This window comes from Bactrocera tryoni, chromosome 4, assembly GCF_016617805.1.
Source record: "Bactrocera tryoni isolate S06 chromosome 4, CSIRO_BtryS06_freeze2, whole genome shotgun sequence".
NCBI classification, from domain to species: domain Eukaryota; kingdom Metazoa; phylum Arthropoda; class Insecta; order Diptera; family Tephritidae; genus Bactrocera; species Bactrocera tryoni.
In genome coordinates, this window is record NC_052502.1 from 64,102,501 (window position 1) to 64,119,600 (window position 17,100).

General features: G+C 32.5%; 1 protein-coding gene across 1 annotated transcript in view; it reads left to right on the forward strand.

Annotated features, from left to right (window-relative positions):
• Positions 1–8,753: 8,753 nt before the first annotated feature.
• Positions 8,754–17,100, forward strand: part of LOC120773902 (nose resistant to fluoxetine protein 6-like) — a 23,779-nt gene continuing 15,432 nt past the window's right edge. Inside the window, exon 1 of the mRNA XM_040103082.1 lies at positions 8,754–8,896. Within this exon, the coding sequence (XP_039959016.1) occupies positions 8,779–8,896 (118 nt within the window). The 5' untranslated portion in view covers positions 8,754–8,778. The remainder of the gene's footprint in view (positions 8,897–17,100) is intronic.

The following is a 17,100-nucleotide window of genomic DNA, read 5'->3' on the forward strand; positions in this document are numbered from 1 at the left end:
TAATTATTTTCAACTACAAATACACCTCACCTAACACTGTAAAATTAAGTTAAGTGATCCTGGTACATTGCTCTTTGTATTTAGTAAACCTAGAGATAATCTATGGTGGTTGGTCATTACAGCGTTCTTTGGAAACTTAGGTAGCACAACTATTTCAGGAAAAAGATGCAATTGAATTTTATTTTAAAATTATTATATTACTATATTATATAAGCTAAACTGTCAAATTTGTCACTTTAGAAAGGATTTGAAAAGACTTTATTGAGAAATAATTGTATCTCTAGATCTTCCCAAAAGTAAATTTGTAAGTTTCTGTCTTTAGCCCAAAAATAACTAAAGAGCTTTGACTCATAATGTCAAAATCAGCTGTTATGCACTCTTTTTATGATTCAATGTTTCAAATATTTCAGCCATTAATTTATGTTTTTGTGGAATAGCTGAATAGAAAGACATTGTAAAATTCCCAAATTAAACCAAATATAAATAAGAAGGGCTTGAGAAAAACTTAAAAAAATTTTGTTTGACATTGACGATTGAAAAATATGTGCATAAGAAGAAGAACACTCTGTAATAACTTAAACTTATACACACAATTGAATCTAAATTGAAATGAATTGATTTCTTTATTTTTGAAATCGTAAAAAATAAATCAATTTTTTAACTAATACTTAACTGAGGATAATGTTATTCCAAAACGTCAAAATTTTAGGTAATGATAGCTAATTAAAGTAACATTATTATCACAGAAGTTATTAGTTAACTTATACTAGTTATTTTTTTAATTTTTTCATAATAATGTTTCAAACCAAAATAAACAAAAACTCCAATATTTTCACATAGACATGCTACTACTGTATTTTCAAACGTAAGTTCGGGTGTCACCCTAAGTTCGGGTGTCACCGACATTTTGTACTCATATGATAAAGTGATAATCGAGAGATTTCATTATATCCATCATTTACATATTTTCCAAATACCGTATTTTGTAAAGTTTTATTCCGCTGTCATCGTTGGTTCCTAATGTACTATATATTATACAGAGAAGGCATCAGATGGAATTCAAAAGAGCGTTATATTGGAAGAAGGCGTGGTTGTGAACCGATTTAACCTATATTTCGTAAATGTCATCAGGGTATTAAAAAAATATTATATACCGAATTTCATTGAAATCGGTGGAGCAGTTCCTGAGATGTGGTTCTTGGTCCATAAGTTGCCGAGGCCACGCCCATTTTCAATCTTTAACAAAAGCCTGGGTGCAGCTTCCTTCTGCAATTTCTTCCGTAAAATTTAGTGTTTCTGACGTATTTTGTTAGTCCGTTAACGCACTTTTAGTGATTTTGAACATAACCTTTGTATGGGAGGTGGGCGTGGTTATTATCCGATTTCTTCCATTTTTGAACTGTATATGGAAATGCCTGAAGAAAACGACTTTGTAGAGTTTGGTTGACATAGCTATAGTAGTTTCCGAGATACGTACAAAAAACTTAGTAGGGGGCGGGGCCACGCCCACTTTTCCAAAAAAATTACGTCCAAATATGCCCCTCCCTAATGCGATCCTTTGTGCCAAATTTCACTTAAATATCTTTATTTATGGCTTAGTTATGACACTTTATAGGTTTTCGGTTTCCGCCATTTTGTGGGCGTGGCAGTGGGCCGATTTTGCCCATCTTCGAACTTAACCTTCTTATGGAGCCAAGGAATACGTGTACCAAGTTTCATCATGATATCTCAATTTTTACTCAAGTTACAGCTTGCACGGACGGACGGACAGACGGACGGACGGACAGACAGACATCCGGATTTCGACTCTACTCGTCACCCTGATCACTTTGGTATATATAACCCTATATCTGACTCTTTTAGTTTTAGGACTTACAAACAACCGTTATGTGAACAAAACTATAATGCTCTCCTTAGCAACTTTGTTGCGAGAGTATAAAAAGACAGCGTATACTACGCACTAATGACTATTCTAATGTGAGCTTTGGCACAGATGTCACTGAAAGTCATACCAACCTTCAACAAATATTTCGACTAATATGGTTTTTGCGCGCAATTTTAATTAAAAAGTCTTACTACTTTTTACCCACAACAGTAAATAACGCAGAAAGTGGTCTATTACGCTCTTTTCCACATATAAAGTAAAGTGTATCTTCATACTACTCATGTATTTATCAAAAATTATGGAAGTCAAATAGTTTCGTCGAGATTTTTCTATTCCTGGTCTCACTTTCTAGAGCGAGGTCACAAAGATACTTATATGCACTCCCACTAACATTAGTCGTCACCTAATTGCTTGCAAGGACGTGAGATTGTAACATTCTACACACTTCTCAAACAGAATTAGCCACTTTCTCATCATTTGATACATCTCTTTTATATCCTGCTACCAAAAACCAATTCCTTTACTTCTTATTCAATCACGCTTGAAGCATTTGATGTACAACTCTATAATGCAAAAAAATTATATTTGTCGAAATGCGAAAATTTATTTCAGCTAATTCTCGTTATCCGTTCGTGTGAGTACACTGCGTAATTTATGTTGATTTATCGCCTTTGTTTTCATGGGGTTTTGTTCTCAACTGCTTCAAGCTGCCGCTATACCCAATTACTCATGATTATCACGACAATGGAGATTGCATGATAAGAGAAGACGTCTCCTAAGTGCTGAAGAGGCTTTGTATGTTTTCAAAAAAGTACAAAAGTGTTGGGTGGAGTTTCAATAAAAAATACAAACTAAAATCTGGACGAACCCTCAGCAACGAAAGCGGCATGTGACATGACAAATACAAATTGATAGTTGAAAAATTAAATGCTAATTAATTATAAGCATGTTTAATTCGCTTTTTGCAAATCTTTATTACCAGACATTATTCATGTATTCGCTTTGTGAAGTGTTGCTCCGAAGTAAAGTAATAAAATGTAATTTAATTAAAAAGTTAACATTAACTGCGCATGGAACCAAAGTTGTTTGTGATCATTTAGTATAATAAAGTGTTTTATGCTTTTAATGTTTCAAAATTAAGTTGAGCTACACTCTTTGTAAATCTATTCCTTTCATAACAATTACCAATTTAAGATAAAGAGATTAGAAAACTATATTAACCAGAATTTTTAATTATCTTCTTAAGCAACAAGGAACAGTGATAAAATTTATGATGGAGCAAATTATATAAAACCTCACTTTGCCGTTATGTATGTAAGTATGCATGCTTTGTCTTGAGATTATCTTACAAACAAACAAATAACGATTTCCATATATGGAAAACTTTCCTTCTTATTACCATCATTGAATATTATAATTCAAAATTTTTGAAAAATCAATTTTCGATTGCAAGACCTTTAAGGGGGTATTCTGGTCTACAAATTAAAAAAAAAATCGATTTTTTTTTTTATATTTTCAAAGTTTAACTGTTCAAGAATATGTGTACAAGAGGATTTTTCAAAATTCAAATTATTTTCGGAGTTATAGGCATTTTTCTGACCCGGCATCCAAACTAGTTCGGCCGGAACTAATCAAACAAAAGACTTTACGCGAAACTTTAAACGCGTTTTTTCAAAACTGACTTTTTCGGAACGATACCCACGATTTCTCAGGTTCTACTGGACCGATTTACAGTTTTATAGAGTCTTCTTTATAAGCTTGTCTATGGTTGGAACTAGCCCCATCCCCAAATTTGTATTTCTATTATTTTTAAAAAATTCGAAATAGTCAGAAAAAGTGATCCAAAAAAACTTTTTTTTCAGGCAGTCGCCATTTTGTGAAAAAAATTTTTTCCCACTTTTCCGTAGTTCCGGCCATTGCGATATTATTCTAGATTAATAATCTTTTTTTTGTTTTCAGATAACTAGGAGGGTTGAAATCATGGGTATGGTCAGGTGGAAATTTGTAGAAACCCCCTACCCCCCTTCGTCAGCTCATAATTTTTGAATTTTTTTACGTTTTTTAGTTTTTAATTTTTTTCTGTACTCCTCTAAAATTAACAAATAACTAATAAAAAATGGATAGTAAAAATATTAATTGCCTTTTTTTACGACACTTTAAAAATTACGTGACATTCATGCTTCTAGACCAGAATACCCCCTTAAAAATTGAGAGAATATTTTTCAAATTAAAAATTTGGTGTAGCAAAAAAAAAATAGTTTTCAAATTAAATGCTGAAATAAGAAAGGATGAAAACAAAAAATTGATATAGTTATATCTCTATAATTAAAAGTAAATTGTGAATTAGACAAATTTCAATATTTTATTAAAAAAGCTTTTCTTTACAAAAGATAACCAAAATGGTAGAACACAAAGTACGCAAACACCATACAAATTCTAACAAAAAAATATTTTTTAATTTTTCTTTATAAAATTTAGATTAAAATTTTTTTCAGTCCGGTATTTCGGAAATTTCATTTTTTATTTTAAGTCCCAAAAATGGTATTAAGAGATTTTTTTTTTATTTTTCTAGCCTGTAATTTAGGATTCCCATTAAAAACAAAAAAATTTCTTATTTTTCAATGTGGCTTTTGAGATTAGACATTTGAAAATTATTTAAAAAAAATTTTCGGGATTACTAAATAAAAAAAACTCGATTCACATACAAAAAAATTTTTTTTTTAATTCTTTATTTGAAACTCTCATGATAACTCGTGTGCAGTTAATTTAAGTTCTGCTACGATATTAAGGAATTAAATTCTCCAATAAAACTGGCATATATAAATTTATACTCCTTTATTTTCTACCATTATAGTGTTTCAACAGTTGTTAATTTAGTCAATTAGCAAATTATATTAAAAGAAACAGCTAATTGACTGAACTTTGGTTTCTTAGCTATTTATAAAATTTTTATTGAGAGGCATAAATAAATAAAAATACTTAAATAACTAGACTACGACATAGTAAATCAACTTCCTTACTTACTCCTTGAAAATTTCTGCAAATTATTTCTTTAACTAACTGCTAAAATTTCCAAAATTATTTGGTACACACAAAGCACACTCATTCTCGAACTCAACTTCTGTAAAGGCATATAGTGGATGATTTGATTCTCACAACGTTCGACGAGATTTGAAAAATATGAATACCCTTTCAAATTGTTTTTCCTCATTGGCTTTCGCTCCTAAAGACATTATATGTATAATGTGAAGAGCTGTCTCCATTACTAAAATTTATTAAAGAAATATTGTAAGCCATACCAACCATACTCTTAAAAACTCTCAATTTTATAGCAGAGATTCATGAATATATTTAATAATTTAAATAAGTATCGAGTAAGTTTGTGGCCCGACTATTTTTGTAGATTATGAATTCCGGTATCCATACTTAAAAACGTCGAGCATTTTCACAAGTATCGTGTGAAGAGATAATCTGCCATATAAACAAGTTTTTTTTAGTGTCTTAAAATAATCGAAATAATATTTAAAGTTATTTAAGAGTTCCAAAAATGTAATTATATATTTTCGATAATTTTAATAAATCAGGTATTGAGAACACACTTTTATTGAGGCCTATTAAGTAACAAAGTTAATACTAATCTTAGTCTGACTATAGTAAAAGTAGTAAACTATGCACTATTTTGTTACCAATATCGAGACATGACAGATGCCTGAGGAAAATAAATTTGGTTTGGGACAATGTAGTATATATGTGTCATCAACAAATGATTTTCGTTCTTTAAATCACTTTTGAATATTTCATTCAAAAGCTTACACGCTCTCTTCATATGCCTCCAACAAATTTCTGTATATACCCGCCTACAATTACATATATGCATACCTATAATTGCTAAGCACATTTGCTGATAGGCAGTCATCAGGTAGTCACTCATCCGTTGCTCATTTGCACACTTCGTTCTGCTACTGTCAGTGAGAAATGTATGCTCTTTGCGTTCGATTGCGACGATTTCATTGCACAAAAACTCGTGCGAGGAATTCATAATTCGTTCCACATACAAGAGAGCGTTTTAACATAATTATCAAATGCTCGGCGCACGCTGCTTGAATTTTAAAACTTTAGCGAGAAAATCCCGCCAGTATTTTAATTTCATTTATTTTTTATTTTTTTTGCTACAAGTATATTCTTACTTATGCAACGTGTGTATTTTTTCATGGACTTCAAAACAGTGACAAAACAGCCCATTGATTTTTGAATCGTATGGCTTATGCCTGATAATATAAAAAATTTGGTATTGTCCAGACAAATATCAGAATAATTTAACTTAACTGCAAAAATTTGGCAATAAATTCAATGTCTAATGGCACTTATTAAGGCGTTTTGACTATTTTCTCACAATTTGTTTGAGATTGTACGGAATACTAATTTTATGAATACGCATCCTCTCCCAAAACTGTATGCAAAGATTAAGTGTGCTCTCGATTAATGACTATCGATATCACAGTCAAAAGTGGCATAGTAATTATAAACAACCTTGGGTATCCTTTTGGCAAACGCACTCCATAAAATAATTGGGCGAAACTGTTGTAAATCCATTTCACCATTCTTGCTGTAGATCATAAATATTCTCTATGAACCTTTTGTATAGTTCTTGAAATTTTATACGAGTACTTATTCAAAAGTGTTTTCAACGAGATTTTCTTGACTTTCATAAGACTGAAGAGAATCGCATTAATATGACAAAAGGTTTCCGTGTTGCCGGTTTATACTGGGTTTTTGTAAAAAATATCGAATTTCACTTCACGCTACTGATAAAATTATCGATATTCTATAGTAATAGTGATCTTTGCCTTCGTGAATATCTAAATATGTGACCTGGTCTACGAAAAGGGATCTAAACTATCACGTGAAAAAGCATCTCATCTTGCATCCGAATCAACTAAAAAGTGAAAATTGATTTTTTGACACCTAAGCCTCCTTTCCGTAGACCAGGTCACATATATATTGTTTGCTCATTTTTAACTTCGGCTGCGGGATGTATTGAGTTAATAAAATTAGGTCAATGTATATGAATAGTATATACTTTATGCAACTTTGCAAGACTTGTAAATTATATTTTATATTTCAAATAAAAAGTACTGACTTTAGCGCGAGCTTAATGCATCCATTCTGTAAAGTACAAATATTCATAATATTTATTATGAGCATCTTCTGCATCTAATCTCAAGTATATACATATATATATTAGGGTGTTTTTTTCCTTGTATATACTTACATATATATATTAGGGTGTTTTTTTTCCTTGGAAATACCCTAAAAAACATTCCCTGAAAATTTTAGCCCTTAATATTAACATTAAGAAGTGGACCAAGCACCAATATCTCGAGAAGTATTAATGATAGCGATTTTGACCTCGAACCTTTTTTGTATCAAATAAAATTTCCTACAAATTTGTCATGTAAATTTTTTTTATAGCTCCTGTCATTTACGAGATAGATACAACAAAATGCGAAATTCTTGGAAAAATCGGGTTTAGAGCCATGTACTACCTCGCTGGTGTGAGTTACGGCTTCGTTGCACTGGGCACTTTTATAAAGTGAACAATTCTGCGAAATATGCGTCTAAAGTCAAAGCGATGCCATAAAATACCTCTGATCTGTAGGAATTTAAAGATAAAAACTCACGATTATAGTGTATTTTCTATGGAAAATTTTTACAGGCCTTGGTTCAGTTCTTAATGTTAATTTTAAGGGCTAAAATTTTCAGGGAATTTATTTTAGGGTATTTCCAAGGAAATTTCGTGACGGGACTGAAAAAAATTAATAGCTCAACTAAAAAAAACACCCTAATATATATATAACATAGTAATTTGTTGCCCCATTCATTTTTAAAAAAGCAGTATATAAATATTTATTGGTACACATATATTGTACATAATTAAATAGTCTACATATTTCCATAACAACATGCCGCGCATATATTTAGTCTAGTGTCGTCTGACGCATCGACAGACGTGTCGTCTTATTTCCTGATGCTAATGTGGCAGCCATTGCCTACTGTGAATACTCAACAATACTTAGCCATTTAGAAACTTCAATACTAAGTGTCTATATACAATTGACTTATCCCTTTTTCGGCAACATTTTTTTGTAAATAATTAAGCAGTTAATGCTGTGTATTGGCTTCGGCAAGGAAACGAACAACGTTTTTTTACGAAAATATAATATTTCCGCAAACAATACGTAAACAAACTAAATACTTGAGCTTTTTTGCCCAAGTAAAATGAGACGTCATACAGGGTTGAAGACTTTTTTCTTTAAATTTGAATACTTACTTAGACAACAATGGATATCTGCAGGACTTTTCTTTCTCAAAATTGTATTGAAATAATTCAGATTCTCAATTGACAACACTGTTTAAATCATGAAGTACGTACTACCGCCAATATCTTAATATTATATCCAAATATGTCTAATAAAACTCGCCCAGTAGTTGCAATCTAGTAGTTTGAAAAGAGCCTTGGTCTATCTCAATCCTTCTCTTCTTTACGCAACTGCTTTTCGATGATGTGGACCCACCGCTGAATTAGCTGTGCTGTCTATCATCTCAATTTCCTTCATGCCCATATTAGGTGTTCCGGACTGCGACCACATAAGCTGCTGAGTTCTTCCATGCACATCTGGATAATTATTGATTTAATGGCGATGGCTTGCAACCAGCAACTTTGTTACTTGCCACTACTCTTCATTAGCTTTAATATTTATATTTATAACTCTTTGCTAATAGTCTATTTTTTCAATTATTTCCATGTTTAAATTATTTTAAAAATATTTATTTAACTATTTTATGTATTTTCTCTCTTTATAGTTTACTTATACAACATTGGTCAACGATTTATGTCTGTTGCCACGCCTTTTGATGCTGCACGTAATCCGAATGCCTCTCCAAAGTGTCGCAGGCAAATGCGACGTTTTCTAGACGGCTTGAACAACTTTGATTTCTGGGCTTTAAAAAGTAAGTACAATTCTCTTATATTGTTAATACATTTAAAACTCTAAAATTTTTAATTAAATCAATTTATTATGTAAATTAAAAATTTCGAAACTAAGAAAAGCTTGTTATACTATAAATAGATCACTTCAGCTCATTAAGGAATAGTGCAGAAACTTTCAAAAATGTGAGAAACTAGTCTCTGGTCGGCAATACATTTATACAGCGCTTATACGTAGGTTGCTATATACAGTATTTCTGGCCTAATAATGTAAATAGGCATATTTATCAGCGAAAATGGTTTTTTTTTTATTCTTTTTTTGTCGATTTCTGTTTTGATTCGGGCTCATACGCATAGATCCATGACTCGTCACCTGTGACGATCTTATAAACGTCTTTTGAAGCACCGCGATCGTATTTATTCAGCATTTCTTTACACCAATCCACACGAGCATTTTTTTGAGCGATTGTCCAATTGTGCGGGATCCAACGAGAACAAAACTTTTTTACGGCCAGGTGTACATGCAATATCGAATGTATGCTGGTGGGAGAAATGCATAGGCATGCCTCTATCTGAAGGTATGTTCTGCACGACGGTCTTGCATTTTCAGTTCACGTGCAGCATCGATGTTTTCTGGCACAACGGCTGTTTTTGGACGACCTTCACGGAATTCGTCTTTGAGCGAGCGTCGGCCACGATTGAATTCGTTCGTACCAGTTTTTCACAGTGCTATAGGATGGTGCTTCATAGCCATACAGAGATTTTAGTTCATCGATGCACTCTTGTCGTGATAATCCACGTCGAAAGTTGTGAAAAATGATCGCTTACGAAAATGTTCACGAGTTAATTCCATTTTTTGGCCGAGATGAATTTTTGAATTCCCTGTAAATAAAACAATTCACTATTAAATGACAAAACGTTCTGAGTGATGTTATGCTAAAAAATGTCAAACTTTCCAATGGAAATGTCAGATTGCACCTGGCAACACTTAGTGTTGCCCTAGGCCAGAATATTTATAGCAGCCCTCGTATTCACAAAGAATTTCTTACCGATCTAGCGATCAACTTGGATGCCTATTTGTCTTGAATGCGGCTTAAAATCTCTTCATACTTGCTATCTAAATATTTTTCCATGTTAATGTAAAATCTACTCTAATCTAACTGTTGAATACATTTCTTGTCGACTAACTAACATTAGCCTATTTTTCCCAATTCCGATCTGAGGTAGTTAAATGTTGATCGAAGCTTGTATTTTATTAAAAAAGCTGATTTATAGTTTAGGATTTTTTCGCCAGCAAGAAGTTCGGACCGAATTTAATACGAGAAACTGCTTATTTGTCGATACAGCCGCTAACAGACCACTAGAGCATACCAGGAAAACTGACCGATCAAACTCATGTCATTGTATAGAAAACTTTTTTTAATTTTACAAGGTATCAATCAATGTACAATATAATAACAAATTGAAGTAGAGTATAATTAATGTGTGAATCGATTTTAAAATGATACGTTTTTTCCAATTGCACTTACTTGCGACTAAAATAATTTCTAATTACAGTATTATAAATAAAATTATAGGAAATATATTCCGATCCAATCAAAAAGTTAGTTCACATAATTAAAAAACACAATCCATTGGCATAGTTAGCAAAGTAATTTAATAATACAAATTGCTGTAAACAAAAGTAATGAATTCACACTAAAAGCTTGCAAAGCTTTTTGGCCGCAAGCCAATATTTGTAGTTGCATACTCAAGGTCGAATTGACGGAAAACTGCAGCTTATTAAAACAAATAATAATTGCAAGAAAAACTCAAAAAATGAGTGTGAGCATGCACATGCATAATGCAAAATGAAAGAGCCATAAATGCACACCAAAAATGATGAAAACGAAGAAGCGTGAAAAAGCCAATACAGCACACTTATGCCAATCGGTTATGACAAATAGCCAGCAAATTACAAAAGCTTGCAGAGAATACATGAAATAACTGAAATAATATGCTCGTGTGAATCTGCGCCAAATTCTTTATAAATAAGAACAGAGCCGTGGAGAGTAAACCGGACTCGGGGGAGATATAGGACGCGGTCAGTGGGCCCGCAGATACTAACGAAAAAAATTTGTAATAATTGCTCCAGAGTACTTTACAACTCCGTCCCTTGGAGAAATTATCCCCGATCTCCCTCCTCTCTCGTTCATTGGCAGAAAAAGCAATAAAAACAATAAGCTTCGTTTTATATTTTCGGAATCTTCTATTAATCTTTTCTTTATGGAATCTTCTATTGATCTACGAAAAATATTAAGGATCATCCAGACACGCTTAAAGAAAATAATGTGGTTAGGAGTTAGAGAGTCGCAGAGTTTGCACACTTAGAACTGAATTCTGAATCAGACCAAGATTCAAAAGTTTCAAATATTACTCTAAGTACACGGTGATTCCCTTATACCTACTAAATACGAGAAAGTAGGAAAGATGAGATTATTTGAGTTACGCTTAAAATCGCCGATTTGAAAATTCCCCAAAGCACTCCTCTTTGCATTGAGGGGATTTCATTAATTCTTTCGTTTAGAACTCATTTTTGCAGTGGGGACCTTCTTGGGCGCTTAAAAACAAATAATTCTTGCTTATCCAAGATATCATCTGCTCCTTCGATTACAACTCCTTTTTTAATTCGCTGATTTCAATTTTGGAGATTTCTTTATTTTGGGATTTGGTTTTTAGGGATGACAAGCTTCTGCCGTTTATTTTTATGCTCAACAATGAAGTCCGAATGATTCCGATAATTACAGAATATGACACTCAAACTATTTTTTATTACAAATCGACCGACCTCCAACGACCAAATGTTAATTCTAAAATATTGAAGAAAAGATACCACATTGACATTGAGATATAAACTTAGAAGTAATAAAAAAGTTGGTGGAGCCAACTTACTGGTGTTCAAGATCATACAGCAAATTAAACAAATACAAAACATCTCTATTTAAAACACTGCGAATAATTACTTCGATAGTCTAGTTAGAATTAGTTGGAAAAATTTTAAAAAATCATGTCACAACAGCTTTCGGAGAAATTTTAAATAAATTTGTAAGGAAAATGATAAAGCATTGTGAAGTAAACATTTTTCCAAACAATTTGTCAAAGAAAAACAAAAAAGGCCAGTCCAAACAAACAGATGAGATATTTCTTCTATATTCTATTGGCTAGAAATGGAAAGAAGAACACTGTAATGCCAACTTTTCTCAAAGACTTCCAAGCTCCAAGTTCGAAAGCATTATAATGCATTTAATGCTTATCAAACTTTCCTAGGAAAATAAAAAGTAAGTAGTTGAAAGTTCATTTTCACTCCAAATACATACCTGTACATTCTTAATAATTTTACACCACATTTTAGCAGAAAATAATCAATAAGAAATAGAAAACCCTGAAAATTAAAAATTTTAAGTATTAGAGCATTGTAGTCATACGAATTTGTAATTCTAATCTTCGGAGCTTGAAATTTTTTCATACGAAAAACACGATTACATTTCAAAAGAACAATTGTGCCAAAGTGGCATCCACCTAACGGTACTGAACTTCAGCAATTGTATTGTTATATATTTCGAAATTAAAAAAGCTGTTGCGTCATATGAAAGTACTTGGTTGTTTTTAAACAGTATTAAGGTATTGTATATCTCAAACTCAAACTTAAATCACTCAATATCCGAAGGATCAGATTAATGTTGTAGTCTGTTGACGATTGTAAACTTGTATGTGCATACAGATATTCATCGGTCCGTCAGAAAGAACAACTAATCACTCCTTTGAAGCGCTGTTTACTTAACCTAATATGGTAGTGTAGTAATCTTCACTGACGAAGCATATTGAAATGTATATCCGACCGTGAACGAACACTTCGGTAAAATTCCAAAAAACTTTTATCTATACTTAAGAACGAACAACTCTGTCCACGTTATGAAAACTTGTCTACAGATTACAAATGAAAAATTAATTTAAAAAAACATTTTCCAGTGAACCAAATTGTGAATCTAAACCATTCTCGAATCTCCTTGAACACACACAAAAAATTTTATCGAAATCGGTCGAGCCGTTTAGGAGCAGTTCAATTACAAACACACGGTCGGAAGATTTATATATATAAAGATATTAAAATAACAACAACTTCCATCTATAACATGAACCTATATCTGCCAGAAAGCCCAACAGCTTGGAAACCAGCTAAAAATAGTGATTCACAGAGCTCTAAACTATCATGACAAACTTCGTAAAATCAACAAATCGTTATACGAATAAGTATACACCAACACACATATCAAAAATAATTCTAAACTCTATCATAACAACTTCGTCTGTTTACACTCGTAGATCTAAGCAACCTTCGTGCTGTCGTGCAACATTTCGTACGATTTCCAGTTTTCGTGTAATGCAATATCTGCAAATGCTGCAATCAAAATTTGAAGGTCACTCAACGAACTTTACCCAGTTTAGAAGCTGTGACCGCCACAAAGCACTAGCAATGGCCTAAGCGTCTCAAGTGCACTTAGAATCGCAGCCGCCGTCATAGTCAGTGCCACAGCCATTTACTTTGCCATATATTATATGTATATGCCATATCAGAACAGCAGCTGCAACAAGTTGCAAAGAATTGAAAATGACTGGAAGCTATTAACAAAATCGAGTCTTGAGAATCGACGGCGCAGCTGACTGCTGCGGCCGCGACCCCTACGCTGCTGCGTCGTGTTAACATTGACCAAAACCGAAGTCTAAAACGCCGTGAGGCATACCTGTATGAACCATGTTTGTGGTTGCAACGATAGAGTCACAAACTACAACAACTTCTAGATGCAGTAAGAATGCACAGCAGATCAGCTTCGAAGCAAACTTTAGACGTTTAGAATTTTGTGCTTTGGCTAGCTGAATTCAGCTTTATAACCACGTACATACTTATGTATTTTATATCTGCAGCAGTAGCTGTCTACAGTCTGCAGTATATAATATATTTACATAAATTCTCGGCATTAATAAATGGTTTTGGCTACTAAATATTAATTAAAAGTCATATTTTTGTCCATATGTATGTAAGTTTGGAGTTCATATTAATTTGTTGTGCTACAACAATAAATTTTAATGACCAATTGCATTCAAGCACGCATATGCCTCTGGTTAGTCACGTGGTACAAGTAAATATGCTCGCGAGTAGCGCTTTAAACCAATCCCGATTAGGATGGTTCAATTGTGAAATTTAGTAGAAAACAAGAAAAAAACGAAAAACTTTGCTTGCGCCGAAGCACAACCTTCACAAATAACGAAGTTTCTATACAAGAACTTTATTTTGTGCGTTCAGTTTATATGACAGCCATATGGTATAGAGGTCCGATTTGAAAAATTTCTTCGGATGCCAAATTTTTTGAAGATAGCCTGACAAATAAAAAGTTTTCTATACAAGAACATGATTGATCTTTCAGTTTGTATAGCACCAATATGCAAAAGTTTTTCGATATCAAAACTTTCTTTGTAAAATGCACCGAGAACAATCCATACCAAATTTCGTGAAAATATCTCATCGATTAAAAAAGTTACCCACACAAGGTTATGATTTTGATCATTCAATTTATATGGCAGCTATGTATATGCTACTGCGATAGCGGAAGTTCTGACAAATAAGGAGTTTAGGGCGGAGAAAAAGATCGTTATCTCAAAAGCTAAGAGACTAGTTCGTGTACATAAAAAGAGACGAACAAAGTTACATCGAATCAAAGCCTTTTTTGTTTCCTCCGGTTGTTATAAATTAGTCATAATAAATCATGAAATCCAACTGAATATTTGCAAATAGTGTAAGGGTTTAGAACTCATCTTGGATTGGCTTACACTCAAAGATTTGTTTATAGGAAGAAGTTTGTTGCTCAACTTAAAATAACGTCAAATATGATAAGGTTAAAAGTTAGTCGGAGTAAGAAGCCGTATTAAGTTGGGTACTCTCAATTATTTTGATTCTATAGTAAATAAAAAGCTTGTAACGTAACGAAGAGCTACACAAAAGTATGGATATTTCAGAAAACTTTCAGAGCTCTTGGTTAAACTAAGCATTTGTGTATAACAAATCTGTTAATATAAACCAAATTAAGAGTACTTAGCAGCCAGCCAACTATATATTTTAGAGGTCTTGCATAGAGCATCTAACAAAACTGCAGAGTGTGTAGGGATAAACAGTTTAATACGTCGAAAAGAGAGCGACAGAATGAGTGAAAATAGAAAGGATGTGCAGTGGAAGATTGAAAGCTTTAAGAATTCAAACCTTAAGCATTGAAGTAAGTGTTTTAAAAACAGTTTTTTTACTTCGATTTTCTAAAAGAGTCAGCTGTCGTACGAAAAGATGAGCCATTAATTGAAGGAGAACTACTTAGAATATATAAGTATCCGTATCAATCAAGGATAGCGATAGCAAACGACGCCATATTTTTCCCCGATCTTTTGACATTTTTCTTCAGTAAGGTTTGCCATTTCATCATGGAAAGATAAACGATCCAACAACAAGTCGAAATTACTACCGAAATTCGGAGTCAGTGGTCTCAACTTTAAGAACGGGTTTTTCAAAAAGAATAAAACAAAAACGGTTTGGGTTATCAATGAAATTCTTTATTTATGTAAAAGTACATATGATGCGATTTGGGTTATCAATGAAATTCTTTATTTATGTAAAAGTACATTTGTTGCGATTAGGTGGATTCAGTTGCTTTAGTAAGTCTCCAGCCTTCTTCATTTTGTCCACCTCTAATTCGACTATTTTTTATATTCTGCGACTTTTTTTTAATAGAATAAGGCATAACGCCCAGATAACTAGTTTCATTGCATGTGAAGCCTTGTAATACTGATTTTTTTTCATTTTGCGTTCATTTAAAAATCACTACCAAGGTTAAAGCAAATGGCGAGCGGCGCATGTTAAAGTTCTAGGCGTTTTTCGCAGCATGAAGCATTGAAACGTCACACATTTCAAGCATTTTGAAGCCAAGTGCATGGAACGCGAGGCTGGTTAAGATAATATTAAATTATATAAGTATGGGTTATAAGTTAAACTTTTAATTATATATGTATGTATGTGATGTGGCTGGCATGTTTATATCTTTTTAACGTTCTAAAGTGGTTTGTCAATTTTTAGTCACTTATGCTTCGCTGCATTTTTGTGCAGTTTTATATGAAAATTAATGTTTGTGCAAAATTAAGTTAAAAAATTGTGTTGAAAAGTAATTTGCGGAATATTTTTGCTTAAATAAATAAAATAGAAATTCTCAGTGCAGAAATAAATTACTTTTCCGTTCATATAAAGAATTCATTTATTTGTTATATTTTAGCATCTTAGTGAGCGCTGAGGTGAGGTGCTCTCTGGCCGCTACCTTACGCCGGTCTTCCTTTTTAACCACATCTGCTCAGATCTCTGCTCCGTATAATAGGACGCTGATAGTCGTCGCTGTGCGGCTTCTACACTTTCACTGATGCATTTTATAGCTTCTAGATTTAATCCAGCTGCGTTGAAAGCCGCTTCGAGTCTGAGTTTAAGTAGTCTTTCATAGAGCTTTACCGCTGTGTTCAACATGCAGAGTGGAGGGTGTGCTGCTTGCAAGGCATCTCCTTTCTCTTGCTGATTAGCACCAGTCGTTGTTTTCTCCAGGGTTCAAGGAATATTCCGGCTTCGAGACAGTCGTTGTACGTATTCAATTTCCAGGATTTATGCTGGGATCCCGTCTGCCCGGGTGATTTGTTGGCCTTGAGCTTGCCGGTGGCTAATTGCGGCTCTTCGAGGGAAAACTAAGGGATTTGCGGAAAAAAATAATTAGTATAAATTCAATAAATTTGAAATAAAATTATAAATAACTTGAAATAATATTAATATGAAAATTAAAAGAAAACATAAAACTAATTAATTAAAATTAAATTGAAAATTAAAAATAAAATTAAAATTAAATTGGAATTAAAATTAGAATTAAAATTTTTTAAACCAAAGTTATAAATAAATTGAAATATAATTAAAATTAAAATTAAAATTGAAAATTAAAATTATAAAACTAAAAACATAAAATCTAAATTAAATTTAAAATTGGAATTAAAATTAAAATTAGAACTAAAATTGAAATATGTTAAAACAAAAATTTAAATTTAAAGTGAAAATTAAAATTAAAAAAATATAAAGTTAAAATTAAAATTGAAAATAAAATAAAAATAAAAAAATTGAATT